The 24,400-nt window shown below is 46.8% G+C and overlaps 1 protein-coding gene across 1 annotated transcript in view; it reads right to left on the bottom strand.

Annotated features, from left to right (window-relative positions):
• Positions 1-813: 813 nt before the first annotated feature.
• LOC133226201 (zinc finger protein 850-like) overlaps positions 814-24,400 on the bottom strand; it is a 31,008-nt gene continuing 7,421 nt past the window's right edge. The window contains 2 exon segments of the mRNA XM_061379425.1: positions 814-1,260; positions 1,339-2,130. Of these exon segments, the coding sequence (XP_061235409.1) occupies positions 1,128-1,260; positions 1,339-2,130 (925 nt within the window). The 3' untranslated portion in view covers positions 814-1,127.

The raw sequence follows: 24,400 nt of genomic DNA, 5'->3' as shown, positions 1-24,400 counted from the left end.
GCAGGACAGTGGGGCTGGAGATTGGAGACAAGGCTTAATACAAAACACCTCAGCACTCCAAACATTTATTTCCCAATAACAGTGTTCAAACCCTCAGAGAATACATCCCTATCTCATCTAGCCAGCACTTAGTTTGCCCCTGACACACTTCCACAGCAAGTTTCACACTCAAGATGCACAGCCATTCTTCTCAGGGTAGGAAGACACTTAATCCCAACAATCCAGTGCCTTCTGACACTGCTGTGGCAGTGAAGCAGGACTGAAGCCCTGGCTTTGCTTTGGCACCCTTGGGAGAAGCTCAGTAATTTGCAAACACCCAGGTGGTACAGAGTTCAAGTTTGCTCTTCAACCAGTTTACAACTTCAGGCTATTTGCCCACACGCAGAACTTGCATCCTTGCTTTAACAAGCAGCAGCAGAGCGTGGCTGCACCTACCTAAGCATCACTGCAGTGGAGACAAACCCCAGAACCCCAGGCCTAGAAGCTTGAGGAGCCATCACAAAGGTAACCTGGCACTCACATCAGAAGAGCTTCACACCTTCTCCTCCTCCCCTGGGGAGGTTTTTGGGGCTGGAAATAGGGCCTCACAGAATAGTTTTTACATGGAGCGAGCATCCGTGCAGGCGCAGTCCAGGGAATTCAACGCAGAGGTGTTTACTGCACAGGGTCATTGCAAGCGGCACCAGCCATGGGAGCCGACCCTGGGGGTCACCCAGTTCCAGCCCTGCCAGGGCAGGGGCACTTGAATGTGTCCAGGCAGGGCTTGGATTTGCCCACAGGGGGAGCCTCCACATCCCCCTGCGCGGCCTGTTCAGTGCTCTGCCACTGCAACGGAACAAGTTCTTCCTTGTGTTGAGGTCAAACCTCTTGTGTTTCAGTTCATGGCTACTGCTCCTCATCCTGGGGCTGCCCACCACTGAAAGGAGTCAGGCACCTTCCTGCTGGCACCTGAACCAAACCTCCAATCCGCTCCCTCCACCGGCTCTCCCCTTCTTTATCTCTGAGGGCTCACTCTCCTGGGAAGAAACTGCTTTCACCCTCCACATGCAAGGTGGTTAATGGGAGGGGGAGACACCGGGCTTTGCTCACAGAGTATCAGACCTCACTGCTCCCCACACTCACCCCACCTAGTGCCCCCCACCCCTGTGGGTCTGCTGGTGCTGGAAGAGCGCCGAGCTCACTCTGAAGCCCTTCCCGCACTCAGCACAGACGTAGGGACGCTCCCCAGTGTGGATGCGTTGGTGCCGGATGAGGTGGGGACTCTGCCGAAAGCTGTCCCCGCAGTAGGTGCAGATGTAGGGCCTCTCCCCGGTGTGGATCAGCCGGTGATTCAAGAACGCGTAGCTCCGGTCGAAGCTCTTCCCACAGTCCATACACTCATAGGGTTTCTCCCTGGTGTGGACCTGTTGGTGTTCTGCCAGGGTTGAGCTCAAGCTGAAGCTCTTCCCGCAGCGCCTGCACTCGTAGGATTTCTTCACAGTGTGCACCCACTGATGCTGGACAAGTTTCGACTTCACAGAGAAGCTCTTCCCACATTCGGCACACTTGTAGGGCTTCTCCCTGATGTGGGTTAACTGGTGCCGGATCAGGTTCGAGCTTACGCTGAAGCTCCTCCCGCAGGTCCTGCACACGTAGGGTTTCTCCCCAGTGTGCACCCGCTGGTGCACGACGAGCTGCGAGTTCTCGGAGAACGTCTTCCCGCACTCGGCACAGTTGTAGGGCTTCTCCCCAGTGTGGGTTAACTGGTGATGGATCAGCCTCGAGCTCACACTGAAGCTCTTTCCGCAGGTCCTGCACTCGTAGGGCTTCTCCCCAGTGTGTACCCGCTGGTGTTGTTTCAGAGCTGAGCTCACGCTGAAGCTCTTCCCACAGGTGCTGCACTCGTAGGGTCTCTCCCCAGTGTGCACCCGCTGGTGCAGGACAAGCTGAGAGTTCTTGGAGAAGCTCTTCCCACACTCGGCACACCTGTAGGGCTTCTCCCCAGTGTGGGTCACCTGGTGCCGGATCAGCTTCAAGCTCTCTCCGAAGCTCTTCCCACACTCAGAGCACGTATAGAGCTGCTCCCCTGTGTGGATCCTCTGGTGATGTATGAGATGTGACCGGTGCTGGAAACTCTTCCCACATTCAGTGTGGATTCTCTGATGCTGGATGAGGTTGGAGCTCACCTGGAAGCTCTTGGATCTCTGAATCCTTTCTGAACTGTGTGGGAGAACAGGGTCCTGTGCAGGACTCTGGGAACTGTGCTCCTCGGACAGTCCTGAGCATAAACCCTTGGGCTCCACTGGCCTGGGGATGCCTTGATGGTCATTGTCTTCATTCATTCTCACAATCCCGTTTTCAGCTGCAATAAAATGAGAATCAAGAGAAGTCACAGGCAGGACTGGAAGCTTTGGACAGGGCAAATCCCAAGGGGCTAAATGCTAAAAATTCAGCAGATAGATTGACTTTAAGTATAAAACATTCTGGTATATCCTGCGTTCAGGACATGGTATTTCCCTCCAAACTACACAGTGGAATTTTCAGTGTGTTCCCAGGAGCAAATGCTGTAAATCGCTCAGCATGCTTCACCAGAACCTGAATCTACTGAAATCACTGGCATATTAGAGGCAAAAGTTTACTGCTTATATGGGAAAGATGCTTGGTCTTCCAGGATGTTCTACCTGAAAATCATAGAACCACAGGGCGTTTTACCTGGAATGGACCTTACAGATCACATCCAATTCCAGCCTCCTGCCATGTGCAGGGACACCTTGCACAAGACCAGGTTGCTGCAAGCCCCTTCCAACCTGGCCTTGAACACTGCCAGGGATGGGGCAGCCACAGCTCCTCTGGGCAACCTGTGCCAGAGCCTCAGCACCCTCACAAGGAAGAACTTCTTTCACCTTATCTACATCTCCCCTCTGTCAGTTCTGCCTTCTCCTGTTCCTACTTGCTCTTGTGAAAACAAGAACAAGCCCAGCTCTCTCTGCTTGTTTCCATAGGATGTTACTAAAAGGTGAACTGGGAATCAGAGGAAGGCTATAAACAATGTGACATGGACACCGCCTGGAGCCTGGCTTATGCCACCCTTAGAGCAGAAGCAAATTAACTTTATGCTTTCACTGGTGCAGAACAAATCCGTTGTGCATGCAAGTGGTGGGTGAACTGAAGATCCCCCATGGCTGGTTCCAGATCATGCACTGAGGAAATCCAATACATGTAGAAGATGAAGGTAGGTAAAAGTCGAATCAATGCTAGCTGAACAGTTATGAACTGCTCCTGGGACACACGCAATGAACAGATCCCTGCCCTCTTATGTACATAAAGTCTTGCAGAAGCGTTACTGGTATGAATGTTCACTGCGCAGACCCGAGGTCACCTGAAAGCCTGATCAAGACAAAGGGCTTGTGCTGATTCCTTGTGCTGACCTTGAAAAATCCTTCACAAGCTCGTGACAATTAAGTTTTCTATGGTGTTCTATACTTTTGGAGGAAGATCAGGAGTGTCAGACATCTTTTTACAATTACTGTCACAGCTCTAGCGCTTCTACAATCATTTCTGTTACTTCTGAGCTACTAGGTACCTTCACTGGCACCTAGGACATGCTGTCTGCAAAGGCTTTGATCAAAACGAAGGCAGGAACTCACTGGGAGTATTTCAAGTGGAAGGAGAGCAAGGTCACAATGATGAGGATTTAATATTAGAAGCATAAGCCTGAACTGGCAAAAATGAGTAGAGCAACAGAGACACAAAGAATGTGGCTCTTCCTCAGCCCATGCCAGTTTAGGTTGATGGCAAGCCCTCTGATATGCCCAAGACTGCCAGTCCTATAGCTACAAGGCAAGCTGCAAGTAAGCAGATTAAAGGGAAATGTGGTCCAGAGGCATTCCTGAAAGACATTCATCCTTCACCAGAATTGCTAAAGAAGCTAAGCTGCTGAGGCATGAATGAACCTGACAGGGTGGTAAGGAAGGGAAAAGGGAGGTGCAAACATTTGCTGATGATTGTGTGCTCCTCGGGGTTAAAGACACAAAAGCTGACTACGAACTGTGGCAGAGCCTTGAGATACTGACCAACCAGGTGACAGGGGACGGTCACTGCAGGTAAACAAAGACCTTCAGAGGAGAACAGCCTCTACAGCTTGCACTTACACCAGGCTGGGCCTAGGATGTTCTCGATATCGTTCAGGAATAGCACCTTGGAGTCTGAGCAGCTGGATGAAAACTGCAGCTCCTAGGCACACAACACAGCCAGTCAAGCATCAATGAGTGCTGGGGGGAAAACAACAGGGAAGAAAAGAGAAGGAAATTCTGCCTTGCAGCTCAAACCCCACATTCTGACTGTGTGCAAGGGGGAGGACGGATCCCCCATGTCAGAGACACTCTGACAGAGCTGAGGAAGACAGAGGCATGACAGGAACCATCAGAGGCACAGAACAGATCCTGTATAGGAGAGGAGTCAACTGCCCATTCTGCTGGGAAAAGGTACAGCTGATAGGGGTATCACAGAGGACTATAAAAACACAAGTGGCCTGTGGGGGGGTTTGGCATCTATCCTGCACCATCTGTTCTAAATTAAGAACTCCTGCCAGCAGTAAAAGGCACTTTCAAAGCAAACTAAAGGAGGCAGCAATTCATAAATCACCTAAATAAGCTGGGGAACTCCTTGCTGCAAGCTGCCATGGATGCTACAATGTGCGCAGCTTGAGAAGGCAAGAAGAGAGATCTTGAGACGTTATGTGCCTAGTTCAGGAGCTTCTGAAGCCACAGACGCCTCAGGCCTGTGAAAGGATACAGGGACACATCACTGCTTGTCTGCCCTTCTCTGGGTCTTGATCAGGGGCTGGGCCTGCTGCCTGCTGTATGAGGAATGGCCGAGAGAGCTGGGCTTGTTCTGCCTAGAGAACAGAAGGCTCAGGGGAGACCTGATCACCACAGTCCAGTATTTAAGGGTGGCTATGAAGAAGATGGAGGCTCCCTTTTCACAAGGGGTCCCATGGAAAAGACGAGGGGTACAAGTTACCCCTGGGCAGATTCTGGTTGGACACAAGAGGAAAACTTTTCCCAGTGAGAACACCCAGCCATTGCAATAATCTCCCCAGGGAAAAGGTGCACTCCCCACTGTTGGATGCTTTAAAGACTCAGCTGGACAGGGCACTGGGACATCCAGTCCAGGTCATGCTTTGCCTGGAAAAGTTGTACTGGATGATCCTTGAGATCCCTCCCAGCCTGGTGGCCTGTGGTGCTATGAATACCGTTGTCACAGGCAGCAGGTGAAGCTGGACAGGCCCTGCTCCAACCCAGCACCGCCGCCCTTCTACATTCTGGGGGCGCTGGTGCTCCCGCAGCACTCTTTCTCATGACGGGTTCACACTCATGGCCCTTACCTGAGGTGCCGCTCAGAGCACTCTTCCCTTCGCAGGAGCGGGGACGGGACAACCGCAGTTCCTCCTTCTGATCCATGTGCATGAGCATCTCCGGCTCCGCTCCGGGGGCCTGCTCCGGGGAAAGAAACGAAGAGGGTCAGGCGAGCTGGCCTTTCACCGACCGCTACCAGCGGCGCGGCTCGGGAGCTAGCGGCTCCGCGCCGAGCAGGCACCCCGGCTCCAGGAGGCGTGCAGAGGAGAGCAAAGGGCCCCGCAGCACCCCCTGCCAGGGAAGCTCACGCGGCCGCGGTGGGCGGGCTTCCGGGCCAAGCCCTACCGGGTCAGGCCCCGCTCCCTGCGGCCCGGCCAGGCCCGCCCTCAGCGGCTGGACCGGCGCACCAGGGGGCGCTGCCTTCGCCTCCAAGGCCGGAGGAAGGTGGCGGCGCTGGGCTGCCGGTGGCGATGGTGCCGTCCTACGGCGAGGCTCCCCCCGCGGGCCTGTCGGTACCGAGGGATATAAGGAAAGCGAGTGCCTGGAAAACATAGGGTTAAAATACTTTTAGCTTAACTTAGGTCTAAGATGGAGAACAATGTTTGCGGTGTAAGTCTGTGGTGTCATAACAGAATTTAGTAGTCTTACTAACATGAGTGAACTATTTCTTACTGATGCGCAGATTGACTCCACAACTCGTTAAAGTTGTAAAGTAGGTATGCTTTTATTCAGCGCTGAGACTCACGGAGATAATTCCTCAAAGTCATGCGTGCCCCAGTGTTGTTTCCCTCTACATTTATAAGGTTGCACCATACGCCGTACCATACACATTCATGTCCTATCCCCGCTTCCTATTACAATGAGCTAGAAGGTCCTTTGCGCCTGCGCAGTGCCCCCTCTGGTCATGGGCAGGGGTCTCCAGATGAAGTAAATGAGTCTTCCTCCTGGGGGTTGGGGTCTTCAAGATGAAGTAAATGAGTCTTCTTGAATTTTTCACCTTTTTGTCTTCACGTATGGCCTTAGGGTTTGGTCCCAGCCATCAACCATCTGCTTCTCCCCCTTAACAGTAGATTCAGGGGTCTGCTTTTCCCTATCAATAGGTGCTTATCAGTAGAATCAGGTGTCTGCTTTTCCTTGTCAATAGAACCAAGTGTCTGCTTTTCCTTGTCAACAGAACCAAGTGTCTGCTTTTCCTTATCAATAGTTAGTGCCTTTGTTCTGCTTAGTAGGCATGATAGGTACAGACAATAGCTTTGCTTAAGCAATCGAATTCCTCTAACCCCGCTGTACAACCCCCCTGTAGAACCCCCGCTGTACATTGGTCAACCCTCTGCATCAATCCCCCCTTTTTCTATAAGGTGAGTAAATTCTTTTACTCTAGTTCCTTCTATCGATTTATGAAGTGATTTCAATATGCATTGTATTATGCAAGGTACAATCATTAAAATGAGTAATCCTATAGCTAAGATTAGAAGGTCTTGTTTAAGTATTTCCCTGAACCATCCCGTAACTCCTAGGTTATTTAGCCATTCATCCAATCTGCCTCCAACAATTCTAAGATCTTGCATATTTTCCTGCGATTTTCACAGCTTAGCATGAATTGATTCAGAATGGTCAGATAAATTTACGGAGCACGTACCTTTGAAATCCTCACAACCATCCTGCAACAATATCTTTGTTACCTCCCTGGCTTGTGCGCTTCCAGTTGGAAAGGCTTCTGGCCAACCTGAAAAGGTGTCTATCAGTACCAACAAATGTCTATACCCCTTTTTCTCCCCTTTTGAAAATTCTGTTGCAACATGTTATATACTGCTATTACCATCCAGAGTCTTTTTGTAATAGTTTCCTGTTTCTACTTGATATTTACATTTCATTTCTTTTTCAATCTTCATAATTTATCATAGATCATTTATAATTCCAGGAAGAAAATTTTCTTATACCAGAAGTAATCAATATTAAAACAATTAACATTCCTGCAACCAGTTGCCTTAACCAGGAGAGATCAGGTAACCATGAAGGTAACTTCTTCAAACCTCAGGAGGTATCATCCTTGGCCATTTTATTAAATATTTTAGTTTGTTTCCAGATTTCCTCCAGATCTGTTTCAGGAACAGCAATTTTCATTGATTCTTGTTCCACTGGGATTATATCAATGGTTTTACTTTCTATTTCCTCTATGGTTGCTGAGATATTTATGAGTGCCTTCTCTAATTCACTTATTCCCAAAGATGGAATTAGCCATCTCACAAAACTATGAAATGCAGTACTCTGTTCATCAATAGGGTTAAACCCTCACCTAGCCAATACCATCCTTTCCCTTCAGGAACAGGTCACCACTGAACCACAATACTATCTATATTAATAGTGTGATTACAATGTGAATAGTGACCTACACCTGTGGCATTTAAACAAACACAGTCTCCTATTCTGGTTCCTGGTGTAATACGTCTTTGTTTACAAGTATAATACTTGGATTAGGATTAACTGTTCCAAACTGTAAAATTGTCCATGAGATAGTGCTGGAAATTGGAATGCCAGTTAATGGAAAGCCCTGATCTTCTCCTGATTCAGGAAACTGTGCACACACCCAACAGTCACTACAATTAACAACTTTAGTAACATTCTGCATTAATTTCAGGTATAAGTATTAGTCCCAAGGTGGTATGTCAGTTATCACATAAATCCAAATTACGACTGATATAATTTCGTATGCGAGGGTCCTGAAGGTTCGATCCGCCATGTCTTCTCTGGTTCTGGTGCTTGCTTTATTCTTGAATAATGTATCAAGCAGGTTGTTCCTTTATCTTCACAGCTGTAAAGGTGGTCAATATTATCTGGTATGGTCCGCTCCACTTCTCCCATAGAGGATCTCCTGAAAAATTCTTAACATAAACCCAGCCTCTGGATCTAAATGGGTGAGTCAGATAATCCACGCCTCTCGTTCTTGTCCTCAGCATTTTCTTATTTCTTCTAATTGATTTCCCAGATTGATCAGAAACCCTAGGAGATAATCTTCTCCCACTTCCAGAAGACTTTCTCCTTTAAACTGGGACTGATATTGTCTTCCATATAAAATTTTACATGGGATAGCCTCTTCTTTTGACCGAGGTTTAGTTCAAATTCTTAATAGAGCCGGTGGTAAGGCTTGGTATCAGTATCTTGACATAGTATTTTACTAATCTGTTGTTTGATCATCTTTTCTACTTGCTCACTGGCCCGTATGGAACATGTAGTTGCCAATGAATTTCTAATTTTGCTAATTTCTTGTAACTATTTTGCACTAAAGGGTGAGCCTCGGTCAGAATAAATTGCCTCTGGTACTCCAGAACAAGGTATTACACTGTTTAACAATGTTCCAATTACTTGTATTCTACAAGGGAATGCTTCTGGCTACCCTGAAAAAGTATTCGTTAACACCAACAAATATTGATCTCGATAATTCAGAAAAAATTATTTGTCAGTGCTGTCCCAGATAACTTCCTCCCAGTTGTACCAATTTGATTTCTACTTTCAATTTTAGGATTATTCTTGAGACAGAGCTGACATTGTCACTAATTGAACTATGTTATATAGATTCCTACCTTCAATTTGTTCATCTAAGTATTTATATGAAGAGTTTCTACCTCAATGAGTTTTATTATGTTCTTCCTGAACTAGCTTCCAGAGTTGGTTATAGGGGATTATAATTCGCCCATCAGGTATCTGAACCTAATCTTCTTTGTTTTCCTCTCCTTTGAGATCTCCAATTTTCTATCCTCCTTTGAATATCTAGGTTTAGATTTCTCAATTGTTAGTTTGCTGTCAGGGATTAAGGGAATGAGTTTAGATTGTTCAGCTGCTCGTTTGGCGTAAAAATTGGCCAAATTATTTCCAATTTCCTGATCAGATTCACCTTGTTCATCCCCTCAACAATACATAATAGCTCAGGTAGCTGAACAGCTTTCAGTAGTCATAGAATTTCTGTAGCATGTTTAATCTGTTTCTCCTGTGTGCTCAAAGGTCCTCATTCTTTCCAGATGGCACACTGTGCATGGACCACACCAAATGCATATTTAGAATCAGTCAAAATATTTATCCTTTTGTCTTTAGCCAATTCCAGGGCACGTTCCAGAGGTTTCTTTCAAATCTGGTTGGCTTGAATATGCAGTTTCACATAGTGGCCAAGCAGTCGGGTGTTAATAGCTCTGTTGGTTGTTCTGCAAAAGGATGTTGGATTGACAACATTAGTGACCACAATTTCTGTATCATCATGTTGCACAAGGGCGGCCTGGTATTTAAAAAAAACATGAAGGAGATAACCAGTGGGCTTCTTTCTGTTCCAGGACTGCTGATACCACATGGGACACTAGCACAGTAATCCTTTGTCCCAAGGTGAATTTGCGAGCCTCTCTAATATTCATGACAACTGCTGTCACAGCCCTTAGGCATCCAGGCCATTCTTTGCTCTCTTCATTCAGCTGTTTTGAAAAATACACCACTGCCCTCTTATAGGGTCCTAGTTTCTGAGTAAGGACCACCAAAGCTATCCCCTGTTCTTCATAGGAATACAGCCAAAAGGATTTAGTCATATCCAGAAGTCAGAGCTGCAGCTCTCATTAGCTCTGCTTTTAAATTTCTAAAGCCTTCCCCTGATGAATCAGTCTATTTGAAAGAGAGAGGGGTTTCTTTTAACAGTTCATCTAGGAGTCTTACCGAAACACCATAATCATGCATCCAAAGTCTGCATCATCCAGTCACTCCCAGGAACATATGGAGTTCCTTGATGGTTGACAGTCGTGGAGTTTGATGAACGGCTTCTTTTCTAGCAGTTCCAAGTTCTCTCTGTCCTCCGGTTATTTCATATCCTAGGTAGGAAACTCAGGTTTAGATTAGTTGGGTCTTTTGTCTGGTTATCCAATAACCATTCAGTCCCAGAAAATTCAATAATCCCACCATTCACTGGATACATTCTTCCTTTGTTTCAGTAACAATTGATAGGTCATCCACATATTGTAACAGAGTCCCCATCTGAGTGGGTGGTTTCCATGATTCTAGTTCCAATGCTAATTGATTTTGAAAAATCGTTGGACTGTTTTAAAACCCTTGAGATAATACTGTCCAAGTTAATTGGGTTTTCCTTACTGTATCAGGATTTTCCCATTCAAAAGCAAATAAATTCTGGTTTTCTTTGGCCAATGGTAAACAAAAGAAAGAGTCCTTAAATTCAAGATGGCAAATCATTTCTGATTCAATTTAGTCAATAAGGTATATGGATAGGTATAGAGGATGAATATCCTCTATAAATTTGTTGATTCCTGAGATCTTGAACCAATCTACAACTTCATGTCTTTACTGGCAAGATAGGAGTGTTGTTGTTTTCCCACATTCAACTAATAAATGTGGGTTGTGTTGGATATTGTTTTATTCTCTAATGGGGCAGGTCCCCTTTTTATTTCTACTTTAACAGGCAAAGCATTTTTGCCTTTCCTGGAACTTCAGATGCCCATACTCCCACATATACCTGGTTAAGGATTTCTTATATTAGGGAGGTCCTCCTGTTTCTTTCTGTTGAATTAAAGATATACTTAAAACTGCAATTAATTGATTTTTAACTCTTAATTCAATTTTGCCTTCTTTAAATGTTGCTTCTTGCCCTAATGAAAATTTCCGAGAATTCAGCATGCGTAAAAATTTTATGCATTCCTATTTGTTATCCCAATTTGTACCTTAAGGGTTGCATCGTTTTGCACTTTGCTTTTTTTTTTTTTTTTTTTTTTTCCTTGGTGGCCAGTAGCTCCCACATCTGTAACAAATTCTTTTCCCTCTGATTTAACGCCGAATAAGTTGCTCCTGTATCCACCTAAATTCCACTTTATTTCCTCTAGTCCATAGATTTAATGTAACCAGTGGATCTGCTAGGGTAGATTCCCCAGGTCCCTTGTCAGCCTAGTTCCAATTCAGCCACCAGAGCCACCCCATGGCACTCCCTACCCCGCAGGGCAGTCTCACTTCCAACGTTCAAAACTCCCCACAGCACACACACACCGATCTGGTCCCATAGGAGAAGAACCCACTTCCCCCGCCTTTGCTCAACATTCCTCCTCCATCAGTTTCAAAGCACTTCTGTCCACATTTATTCGACAACCCCTCAGTCCCGTCTGTCAACATGTCTGTTCCCACTTGTTTGTCTGCCCCAGCACCCATCCCGTGCTCAAACACAGGAGCTGTGCGAGCTCCCCTCCTTTCCACTTGGTTCCCCCCCCCCTTTTTTTTTCCTCACAGTTGCTCCCCCTGCTCTGCAGAGGTTTCAGATGCCTGCTGCTGCAACAGCACTTCTGGTTTAATGTGAATGCGCTGCTTGTTGCAGGTGACAGCAATCTCCTCCTCCTTATCAATATCTGATAGGACAGATATAGAGGATGCTCCTCTCGGAGGTATCTGTGATACATAATTTTCCTATTTATAACTTTTAAACATCATTCCCCAATATCACAGGCTGAACAACATCTCTCCAGCTTAGCTTTCAGTTTTTCCTTGTCCTTTTCCAATGCCAAATTTAGGGATCTGGCAGAGCTATATTAATTTCACATTCTGCCTGCCACTCAGGGTGGTTTCTTAAAGTGAAAAACATATCTGTATATCGTACTTAATCCCATTTTCCTGGCCACCTCAAAACCAACATTCATTGTAACAATGTATTATAATTCAGAGTTCCATTTTTAGGCCATTTCTCCTGATCTTCCGAAGTATATAAAGGCCACCATTGGTTACAATATTTTATCAATGTTTTCTTGTTTACCGAGCCCCAGGAGACCCTCCCAGTTCTTTCCAATGTGCCAAAATGTAACCCAATGGGCTTTTCTTCAGAATCCCCTTGTTTTAACCGGCTCCCATTTCAAACAGTCTTTTACAAATCTCTATAGCTTCTCTTTCCCAGTGCTCTGCAAATGCACTTAAAAAATATGAGAGCACCTACACATGAGTGTTATGATACTCTCAGGGGGTTCAGTAAAATAATATCTCTGGGTTCTGCAGATCAACTCCCCTGTTGTTGGATCATAGTTTCGGTTCCAGCAAAATTTACACCATCCTAGTATCCACGGCAGGTTCCACTGTTCAAGTTATTATGCACCCATATGTGAGGCTACAAGCCTCTGGTACTGAGTGTAAAGTCCAGGTCTCAAGAGTAGGACTACAGACATTAGATTATATTTCTGTTATACAGCCACTGGGGTGCAGAGGGAACTCTTCTTAACCCCCCTCCCAATAGCAACAGTTTACTTTTGTCTAATCCTCCCCCACCGCTTAAGCACTGTAATCTTTAACACTAACAACAGACATATACGCACACAGAACACTCAGACACAACACAAAACAAAGACGCTTAGTCTGTCTCCAGCCGCTCTCCTCGCGGAGAACACGGAACCGCGGATCAGGACTCCACACTCCCTTCGTAGCTATGCTACATCTCAGTCACACAGAAACACAAACACACACATGGGATCCCACACACCCACACTATAGATCCGCTTACCCTTCTCCTGCTGCTTCTTACGGTAGCAGGTCCGTCCTGCTTCCCAAAACATGGGATGCAGCAAAAACCCGGACTCACCCGATGCACCCTCAGGGTCGCTAGCAGCCGCTCTATCGGTCATGCGTGCCCCAGTGTTGTTTCCCTCTACATTTATAAGGTTGCACCATACGCCATACCATACATATTCATGTCCTATCCCCGCTTCCTATTACAATGAGCTAGAAGGTCCTTCGCACCTGTAGATTCAGGGGTCTGCTTTTCCCTATCAATAGGTGCTTATCGGTAGAATCAGGTGTCTGCTTTTCCTTGTCAACAGAACCAAGTGTCTGCTTTTCCTTGTCAACAGAACCAAGTGTCTGCTTTTCCTTATCAATAGTTAATGCCTTTGTTCTGCTTAGTAGGCATGATAGGTACAGACAATAGCTTTGCTTAAGCAATCGAATTCCTCTAACTCCCCTGTACAACCCCCCTGTACAACCCCCCTGTACATTGGTCAACCCTCTGCATCATTACCATCCTTCTAGTTACCAGTTAGCTTGGGGACAGTGACTCCCGAACATCTGCTAGCTTAGGATACTCCTTGTCTGCCCATCCTGTTCTGCTTGCAATATTTCCTGCCCTTGCCTTCTTCAGGTATGAGAGGATACTGGACTGCCTGGAGGGGTGTCTGATTGGCAATCCCCACTTTCCTCTTGTGGTGGTTCCTGTCTCACAGGTGGTTTATTGTAATAAACACATAAATGTATTGGCTTTCGCAAATCATAGGTGTCGTTATGTGGACCTTACTGTAAGAGTTTACAATAACAGAAACAAAGCTCGTTAAAGACACAAGATCAGACAAGAAGTTAAAAAGGGCCAAAACACTTGAGCAAAATGGAGTAGGATAGCAAAAGAATTTTTAAAGGTAAGAGAAAGAAGTGGGGGGGACTTGATTTAAGAAAAGCTGGTGCCTGGAAAACAGAGAGTTGAAGCACTTTTTAGCGTAACCTAGGTTGTAGAAAGAGAACAATGTTTCTGTTGTAAGTCTGTGGAATGTAGTGGCCCCACTTAACATGAGTTAATTGTTTCACACTAGTCTTCTAAAGTATCTTTAGCTTTAAAGAACAATATTTGTTTTGTAAGTCTGTGGTGAGATAACAGGATCTAGTGACCCCACTAAATATGAATGAGTTATTTCACACCATCCTTCTACTTACCAGTTAGAGACAGAGCCTCGCAAACCTCTGCTAGCTTGGGCTACTCGTCATCTGCCCATCCTGCAATAAATTTTGCAGGAAGGTCACACTGTTTTAAATCCTTGGTAGTTATCAGAAGAATCACACATATGGCTGGTTTCAGGTAGTTGTGTGATTCCTGGGACGTCCAACTGTGCCAAAGGTGAAAAGTGCACCGTGAGGAACACTGCTTACTGCATCCTGAAGACCCCTACTCACAAGAGGAAGACTGCTTACTTCATCCTCAAGACCCCTGCCCACAATCATTGCAGAGCAGTGTGCAGACACCAAAGAGGAGGAGACTTAGGATAATAAGTTCCTGGAGCTAGTTATAATATTCCCCGCCTATACACAGGCATTATGAATATGTATATGGCTAATGCAGTAGCGAAAGTATATAAACCCATAACAAATACTAATCACTTGCGCCTCTGGCTACGGTCATGCGCCCAGCGCTGTTGCTTTTGCTTTATTGCCTTTGTCCCTCAATAAAACCTTGTTATCTTGTTTAGAGGAGTGACTTCGTAATTCACATTTATAATATTCTGGTAAATCCCCAGCTCCAGGGTCCCCTGCCTTTCCCAGTCTGGTACATCTCTGCTCTATACTACGTGCCGATCAACATCTCTTTAACTTCCTTTTTCCTTTTTTCCTATTACCTTTTTCCAGAGCCAACACCATCGGTATTGCGGAGCCTCCAGCCCACATTCCGTCTGCCATTCAGGATGGTTCTGGAGGGTAAAGGACATCTCAGCATATGAAACTTCATCCCATTTTCCTTCTCGTCTCAAAAATAACATTAATTGTAATAAGGTATTATAATTCAAAATTCCATTGAAGGGCCACTTTTCCCCATCTTCCAATTTATATGAAGGCCACCACTGATTACAATATTTAATCAAGGTTTTTTTTATTCACACTTCCTCCCGGTGGACCCCCTGTATCTTTCTAATGAGTTAAAATGCAACCTAAAGGGCTCTTTTGAGAATTCCCCCACTCTGCTGTCCTCCCATTGTAAGCCTTTAAAGATATACGACACGGTTAGCCCTACAAAAATAATACCTTAGCCAGAGTAAAAGGTATAATGGAGTGCTGCACCCACAACAGATACACCCTAATTCCAAACAGTTCTGTAAATAAACCGCTTGTCTACCACCAAAAGAGATAATATATTTTGAACAAGCAGGACACTTAGCTTGGAAACACAAACAACAGCCATGACAAGGGCTAGTTCGAGCCCTGTGCCAGGGAGCTTGATCACTACTCTGACAGTTAACCCCTATATTGCTCTACTGGTTCTTCAGTTCTCCCAGGTTTCCACAAACTACTCATACTAATTCACCCGAACGTTCAATCCAGTGCCAATCGGACCAATTTCCTGGGCAATTAACACACCAAAAATCCCATTCAATATTCACTGATACTTTATCCTCACAATCAAACCATTCAAAGATGAAAACTGGATCACACACAATATCACGGTGGATAGGACACCAAAACTCAACAATAGGTTCAATTTCATGAGACATAACACACTTCCTCTATCACCAGCCACTCTCCTTGCAGAGAACACGGAACCGTGGATCAGGACTCCACACTCGCTTTGTAGCTGTGCCATGTTTCACTTACACAAAACACTCATTTACACAAGGGCCCATCTCTCAATCACCCACTTTACACAGAACGTCATCTAAGCCAGTGATTGGTAACGCATAAATCTTAAGCCAGTGTTTACCCACCAAAGATTTGTGAAGCCATTAGTACAGTGACCCTGTTATCAATACCCTACCAAACCAAACCAACCCTTGGGGCAAGCACCTGCGCTCTTCATCTCGCATAGGACGGCTCCTCATGACTTACAAGTCTCCCCTTTACCTGGTACATACAAAAAACTCCAATGTCTCCCCTTGGGGTCCTACTTATTGCCCAGGAGGCAGAGCCCCTGACACCCCTAGTCTTGTATCTCCTCCTGCTGAATTTATCTTGTCCTTCCCATTTGTACATGAACTGTATTCCCTCTTAGCTAACATAACCCCCCAGTGGACTGTCCGGGGGTATTTCGGCTGGCATTTCCTTGCTCCCTTTCTTCCCAGGACTCGGCGTACCCATCCATTCTCCCATACTTACACCCTGGTGGGTCTTCAGTCTTTCTTACTCATTCACTTTGTCTCTTCACCAGCCAATTCCCTTGTGGGAGACTGGAACCATGGTTAGAAAGACTCCGCACTCACTTCACAGATCCCGGATACCCAGTCCATGTCTTCATTGGTCCAGGCTACCTGGTCCGTACCTCATTCACACACCGATCACCGTTCACCTTGTCTCTTCACCGGCCAATTCCTTCCAGAAGATTGCAACTGCAGTTAGAAAGACTCCGCACTTGCTTCACAGATCCCAGATACCCAGTCTGTGTCTCATTCACACACAGATCACCCCCATATTCCCACTGAACCAAACAATACTTGCATTCCGTTTTCTTGTCTGGGTCTTCGTACACGTGAATTAAAGCAGACAGTGGTTTCCTTGGGAGCCCTTCCCCACTTTTGCTTTAGGAGTTCCCTTCTTTGCCCAGGATATAACCTGCACGTGCCAATGACACCAGAAGAAACCGAGCAATCTGCCAAAATTGGCAGGGCGTGCCTTTAGCTTGAAGTCCCCTAGGCCCATGGAAGCAGGGCAGCTATCCTGGACGAGTCCCCCATTTGTGCAACAAAGCTAACTCCTCTAAACAGATGATACGGTCTTGTTGGACAACTAAATAAACAAAAGCAACAGCGCTGGGTTCATGACCATGGCCAGAGGCACACTGATGAGTCATTTTTACAGGTTTATGTACTTTCACTATTACACTAGTCATGGATCACACCCACTCAAGATATTGCATTAAGACAGGGAATATGTTCTGAAATATGTGTACGCATGGAACTGTGCCTGTATAAGAAAACAGCTCTCTTTTCAGATGCAAGATGCGAGAAGGCACGTAAACATCTGCAGCACAGCTTTTCAGAATAAACCTACAGAGGCTATGTTTTCAGGCAGCACACAAACCAATGTGGTGGTAGCTGCAAAGGATGACCCATAGTGCCGCTGATCATTTCACTGTCACAGTGAATTTATAAGCAGTGTGTTCCAAAGGTCACTCAGGGCTCACATGGTGTATATTGGCAAGACAAGATTTGTACAATGCCAGTAACATACCTGCTCCTTTCTTTCGCTTTAAAAGCAAATCAGTACCTTAGTTGAAATGTTGGGTTTGGTTTGCTTCTTCTGCAGCCTTGGAAGTGTTAAACAGAAGTATCAAAATATTTTGGATAGCTGTTACTTCCCACTGGAAATAAAAATGAAAGCAATGCATTTTCCAAGACAAATGAGCCTGCATTAGGAAGGCAAGAAAACACATGAATGTATACAAACAGAACTGTCTTGCAACACGTCATCACTGACACATGGCAACCCCAGTGCAAGCCTGGGAAGGCTGCCTTTGCTTATGGAGTAATGAAGCAGGGGATTGAATGACTTCTGTCAGGAAATTTGCAGTGCATGTCAGAAACGTCCTTGTGGTCTTGAAGGACGTAAAAGATTTTTAATCCTTTTCTCATCGTCTGAGGAAAGTTTCAGAATTACAAGAGACATCTCAGTTTGTCAATGGCAGCAACGAGGAAGCACCAAGCCAAGACCCCGCAAAGCAGTTACCTCCTAACCGTGACAGCACAGATGCAGTATTTAAGTCATCTTTCTGCATTAGGCAGAGACTGCCCTGGTGCAAGCTTTAAGGATGACAAAGACAGGAGGATGGAGACACTTTCAGTGCCTAAAATTCACCATTTTTGCATAACATATTAAACAGTTTTTAATGACAGTGTTATTACATCCACTGAACTGTGACACCGCATTAACTGAAGATGTAATAATTGATTACAAAAGCTTTAATTGTAAATGCAAGTCATACCTAAAAGAATAAAAAAGCTGGGAAGGGATCTTACTTATTTTCTCATATTAAGACTAGTTAGTAGGACTGAAGTTTTTTTCAGGGATGAAGTGTGTATTTGAGAGAGAAATACACGGTACACTGAGGGTAACAACATTTACTAGAATGTCACTTAAGGCGAGCCCTGTCCTTTTCACATAACAAAGTTGGCTCTTGCACAAGAGGGTGGCTTGGGAAAAGTGATGGGACAGCCAGGGAAGAAAACTATCCCAAGTTCCTGACAATTCACCACATGTGGCAGAAGGCTTTGCTAGGAGGTCCCCATACACACACTATACCTGCCACAGACCTGACAGAGAAGAGCTTCATCAGTGGCCACCCCTTTCCCCTCCACCAGGAGCCTTCCCTCTGAGGCCAGACCAGACCCTTCCCACAGCCCATCCTCCCAGCAGATACCCTCCTTTTCCCTAGTTCTCTCTTACCTTGGGGCTGCACAGCCTACATGAACTGGGCTCTCTCCCTGTCTGATCTCTCCCACCTCTCCTCCCTGCAGGGTGTCCATGTCAACTCCTCTCCCTCCAGTTCTCTGCCTGGGGTTTCAGTTAGCAGAGGCACAGACTCTACTGCTCTCCACTAGACCCAGTGTTGATGCTTAGAACGCACTCCTGACCTGTCATAAGACATTATATATAATTTATCATTAGTACCTTACACATTGCATATTGTATGTCATATAAATCAAATAAACTCAAAGATACATGGTATAAAAAATAAAAATATTGACATGTTGCAAATCTATAAATACTTTTAGAAATCCAGCTTCTTATTTTGAAGTGTTGAGTCCATTTTGTTCAGTAAGACTCTGCAGACTCAGAACTGCCAGAATGACAAAAGCCAGAAGACGCTGTGAAAATAAATACATAAAAGATGACAGTTTAGGATCCAAGACTTCCCCAAGAGTCCCAGACAGTTTACAGCCTAAGATCAGTCCATTTTGGAAATGACACTGATCAGGTTTTCTGACTAGCCTGCTACAGATAGCTGCAAGAGACACGGACACTCCAGAGCCACGAGTGGCCATGCAGCCAGGCAGCATGAAACTGTCTCAAGTCAAAGAGAAATCAACCAGCACGGAATACCTAGGTATTCTGGGAAGCACCCTGCTCGCTCTTCCCAAGTCTGAAGACTCGACTTTCAGAGCATGTGTGTGAATTTGCTGTTTAAACTAACCTCCAAGACAACAGTCTTGGCTAAACCGGTGGGCATTCTGCAAAGGCAAGAGGGGCAGCTCTCTGGAGCACAGTTCACCTCTAGGGTCATCTTTCAAACCAAGAACCTGCCATCACATGAGTCTACCCAGCAAACCATGGAAAACTGGCTCACCTTGGCCAACAAGGCACAAACACAACTGCCAAATGGTCAAAGCATTTCTGAAGGAAAGTGATAGTAGAGAATAAAAAACACCAACTGCTTGCTGCCAGCTTTAGCCAGATTGCTCCTTCCCATCCCTGCTGGTACACTTTGATTAAACAGATTTACTGCACATATATATTTGATTAATCAGCTGTTGGAGTCCCCCACCCCTTTTCTGATGAGGAGAAAGATCACACCCCTTAACCTGGAAGGTCTCCTGCCTTACCCAATACTGTCTGTGCCACATTGAGAGACAGTACTCACCTGACATCATCATCTTCTGTTTCCCCATAGCATGTTTCCCCTTCTCCCCTCTCTGCGCTCTCCATTGCAGGCGGTGTTGCTGGTTAGTGCTGGAGATGAGACAACCTGAAAGGCAAAACCAGAGAGAAGTTTTAGAGGGAAGCTGCCCTCCTGAAGGGACGGGTCTGAAATGCTGAGCCATACAGCAAGCAGCCTCTGAGCTGCTCCACAGGGCACCCTGGTGAGGAGCAGCCGCTGGCCATTTCCACAGCACAGCAGGCACTTTCAAGGAAGCAATCTTGCTTGTTCAGTTCAATTACCCCAGTGAACCTCAGCACTAACACCACCCAGCTCACCAAATGTTAGCCTCAGAGGAGACCTACAACAGCACGCTGCATTTGGTTTCGCACTTCAGGATGGCTCCTGGCTGAAAATGATCAGAGACCTCCACATTAGCTATCTGGACCAAAATTGTGAGCAAGCTGCTTTCCACTGGTGCTACCAAACATTTCATCCAATGCCAGACTCTGAGCAGGGTAGAAGCAAAGGGAGATGACTCTCCTTCAATCACGATGAAGAACAAGCTACTTCATGTTCACAATAGTACAGAGCTTTCCTTAGATGAAAGCAGTGGTGAATTAGGGCAGGAGTGAGGCAGCCCTAAAGGGCTCCTTTTCAAGATCTCTTCACTCTCCCGATTTACCATTATCAATCTTGTATTCACACACAAACACGGGATCCCACAGGCACACTCCACACAGTTACAACACTTGAGACAGAGACTAAAACTGTATCGAACAACAACAACAACAATTAACAGTTATAACAGTTTGTCACCAATACCAGTATCACAAGACCAGTGATTCACTGCTCTGAGTTGTGCTTCTACAATGGTTGTTACACGTTTGGGTAAAGGCTTCTGAGAGCCCAGCACATGCCCCATGGGATGGAGAGCAAAGTCCAAGTGCTGGTGAGTGCTGCTTAACATGAGGGTGTTGCAAGAGATGGGTGCAGAGGCTCTGTCAAGTGAGTTAGCAGATGTGTCTTGTAGAATGATGATCTCTGGAGTCATGCTGTGTATGTGTGCCCATTCGGAGCTTTGAGCCATTCCTGCTGTTGTTAACTAGTCGTGTCTGAGGCTTGATCTGGTGGCTTCCTTTGGGTTGGATGGAATGTCAAGCCACCTCCAGGCCTCTTGCTGTCTGCAGGGTGGTGCTGAAGTGCTCTTTGTAGCTCTGCTCTCACCTGCTCCTCTGTGCCGTTTGCTGCAGGCCTGTCAGCACGCAGAGGCAGCACACCCTACCTGCAGGACTCTGCCTGTCTCGAAGTATAAGATAAATTGGAACCACTTTCTCTAGTTTAATTTTGGGATCTGCATTTCTTGAGGAGTGCCTGACTTGAAGCCAGCTGCGCAGGAAGCCAGGATGCCATCAGGACTTGTGCAGCTGTGCTGGCAGGAGGCTGGCTGTGCTGTGAGGCAGGCAGGCTGTTCCTCTGGGCCCGCAACCAGCTCCTGGCTCAGCCTGGGCAGGTTCTGCCTCTGTGCTTCAGTTTCCCTTCCCCATGGTGGATGTTTGGAGCTGTGACAAGTTTGCTGACCCGGTGTGGTGCTTGCTGTCCAGTGAGTGATCAAAATGAAAATAGCGCCCTTGAACCTGGCTTCCTCTACCCTCCAGTTGGGGAGGCTGTGCTGTGTCCTATCCTGTGGTGCAGGGCCCTGGGATGTGGGTTGATCTGGCAAGGCTGCCTGTAAGGTGATGTTGCTGCTCTGCACAAAGCTGATTACAGGTCTGATTCCATGCTTCAGTTTTGCACCCCAGATGGGACAATCTCTGTCCGGCTGTGGGACCTGCTGAGGACGGGACTCTTCTGGACAGCCCCGAGATTTCTTGGGAGGACTCCTCCACTCACTCAGATCACCGCAGGGGCAGACAAGGACCATCACTAGTGAATCATCAGGTATGTTTGAACCAGGTCAAGGGGATACCTGTAAGTCGTGAGGAGATGTCCTACGCAAGTTAAAGAGCCCAGGTGCTCGCCCCAAGGTTTTGATGTATCAATACACAGGTGGTAGGTAAAGGCATATACCTGGCTGCTGGTATACACCCACAAGAAGCAGGGGGCATCTTGTGGTTTGGGTCCTATAAGACACAGCGAGTGTCTTGTGGAATTGGTTTTGGGTCTTATTGGTATTTGACTTATTTTGTGGCTTTTTACAGTAATGATTTTTGTCTTGTGATTTTGGTATTGGCAAAGGGTGTTATAACTCTGTTATTAACTCTGTTATTAATTGTTGCTTGTTTGATTGAAATTTAGTCTCTGTCTCAAGTGTTGCAACTGTGTGGAGTGTGCCTGTGGGATCGTGTGTGTGTGTGTGTGTGTGTGTGTGTGTGTGTGTGTGTGTGTGAATGATAGATTGATAATGGAAAATCATCAGAGTGGAGAGATCTTGAAAAAGAGTCCTTTAGGGTGCATTTTGGCACACTGGAAAGAACTGGGAGGATTTCCTGGGGACTCAGTAAACAAAACGGTAAAATATTGTAACCAGTGGTGGCCTTTGTATACTTTGGAAGATCAGGAGAAATGGCCTAAAAATGGAACTCTGAACTACAATACATTGTTACAATTAATGTTGTTTTGAGGGGGCAAGGAAAATGGGATGAAGTGATGTATGCAGATATGTTTTTCACTTCAAGAAACCACCCGGCATGACAGCCTGAATGCAAAATTAATATAGCTCTGCCAGATTCCTTAATTTTGGCTTTAGAAAAGGACAGGGAAAACCAGAAAGCTAAGTTGGAGAGATGGTGTTCAGCCTGGGATATTGGGGGAATGAGGTTTAAAGTTAAGAAAAACCTAGAGTAATCAGGAAGATAGGTTGGAAAATTCTGTATCACAGGTACCTCCGAGAGAAGCACCCACTGCATCTGTCTGTCAGATATTGATAAGGAGGAAGAGATTGCTGTCACTGGCAACAAGCAGCAGATCCACATTCCGAGTTAAGAAAGGGTTAAAGCGGAAATGCTGTTGCCGAGGCAGGCATCTGGAGCCGCTGAGGAAAAAGAAAGGGAAAACCAAGGGGGAAAGGAGGGGAGCTCGAGCAGCTCCTGGGTCTGAGCGTGGGAGGAGGGATGTCGGGCGGAGATGGGGGAGTGGGCTCCTCTTCTGTGGAACCGGGTCGGTGTGCGTGCTATGGGGAGTTTGGACGCTGGAAGTGAGACTGAACCGGGCCGGGGCAGTGCCATGGGGTGGCTCCGGTGGCTGAATTGGAACGGGAATGAGAGGGACCTGGGGAATCTACCCTAGCAGATCCACCGGTTAAATTAAATGCCAGGGACTAGAGGAAATGAAGTGGAATTTTTAAGTGGATACAGGAGCAACTTTTTCGACGTTAAATCAGAGGAAAAGAATTTGTTACAGATGTGGGAGCTACTGGCCACCAAGGAAAAGAGAAAAAAAAAAAAAAAAGAGACTTTCTTTCTGAAACCTTTAAAGTACAAATTGGGAAAACAAATAGGAATGCAGAAATTTTTATGCATGCCAAATTCTCCAAAATCTTTATTAGGGCAAGAAGCAACATGCACAACAATAATAGATGAGAAGTTCAGGGAAGACTTGTTTACTTCATCTTGAGACCCTTGCCCACGACCACCAGGGCATACTACGCAAGCAGCGACCTTTTACCTCATTACAATATGAAGCGGGGATGGGTCAGGAATATGTATAGGTGTGTTGTGTAACCTCATGGATATGTAATAGTTTAGAGAATAAATATGAAGAATGCTGAGGTGCACATGACTTTGGGTGAGTGATCCCGCATGCGCCTTCAGCCCTGAATAAAGCATACCTACTTTACAACTTTTAACGAGTTGTGGAGTTCACCCATGTATCACACAGGACCCGGCACAGCTTGAGGCCTAGGCCAGAGCCAGGGGCGGGCGCTGTGTTGGGAGCAGCCGCCCAGGCCTCGGGGGTAAAGGCACACAGACACCACCCTCACACGGCCTACACGGGTTTCCCGGCCGAGCACCTACGGTACCGGGCACACGTCCCGGGGAACCGGAAGGCCTGCCGGAGGTGGGGGAGACCCGCGGGTAATCCCGAGGGCCTCAGCCCGGGGCCGCCCCGCAGCGTTGCCATGGACACGCGCGGCGCGCACTCACCCTCTACCTCTGACGCAGCCCTCGCCACCCGCCCTCCGGCCTGCGGCGTGAGACAAACGGCCGGCCCGGAAGCCCCGAATTTCTCACCCACGGTGGGGACTGCGCAGCCAATCAGGAGGCGCCCGCGGCACGTGACCGCGCTGCCGATCGGTGGAGGCGGCGGAGACACCGCACAGCCGCCCTAAGTCCCCAGCCCCGCCTCCTTTCGCCTCGCCTCGGCCAACCGCGACCTCCAAGCGAGGCGTGAGGACGCGCCCCGCGGGCGGCTGGCACCAGACCCCGCGCAAGCGCAGCCGGGGAAGGCAACGCAGCGGCGCTCAACGAACATTTATTGCGTGTGGCCATTGTGAGCGGCACCAGCCATGGGAGCTGACCCTAGGGGTCACCCGGTCCCAGCCCTGCCGGGGCAGGGGCACCCGAACTTGTCCAGGCAGGGCTTGGATGTGCCCAGAGATGGAGCCTCCACATCCCCCTGCGCAGCCTGTTCAGTGCTCTGCCACTGCAACGGAACAAGTTCTTCGTCGTGTCGAGGTCAAACCTCTTGTGTTTCAGTTCATGGCCACTGCTCCTCATCCTGGGGCTGCCCACCA

Source organism: Neopsephotus bourkii, unplaced genomic scaffold, assembly GCF_033783945.1.
Source record: "Neopsephotus bourkii isolate Nb327-2 ecotype Australia unplaced genomic scaffold, CSIRO-AGI_Nbou_v1 NB_1770, whole genome shotgun sequence".
Taxonomy (NCBI): Eukaryota; Metazoa; Chordata; class Aves; order Psittaciformes; family Psittacidae; genus Neopsephotus; species Neopsephotus bourkii.
This window is presented reverse-complemented; position numbering and strand designations above follow the sequence as displayed.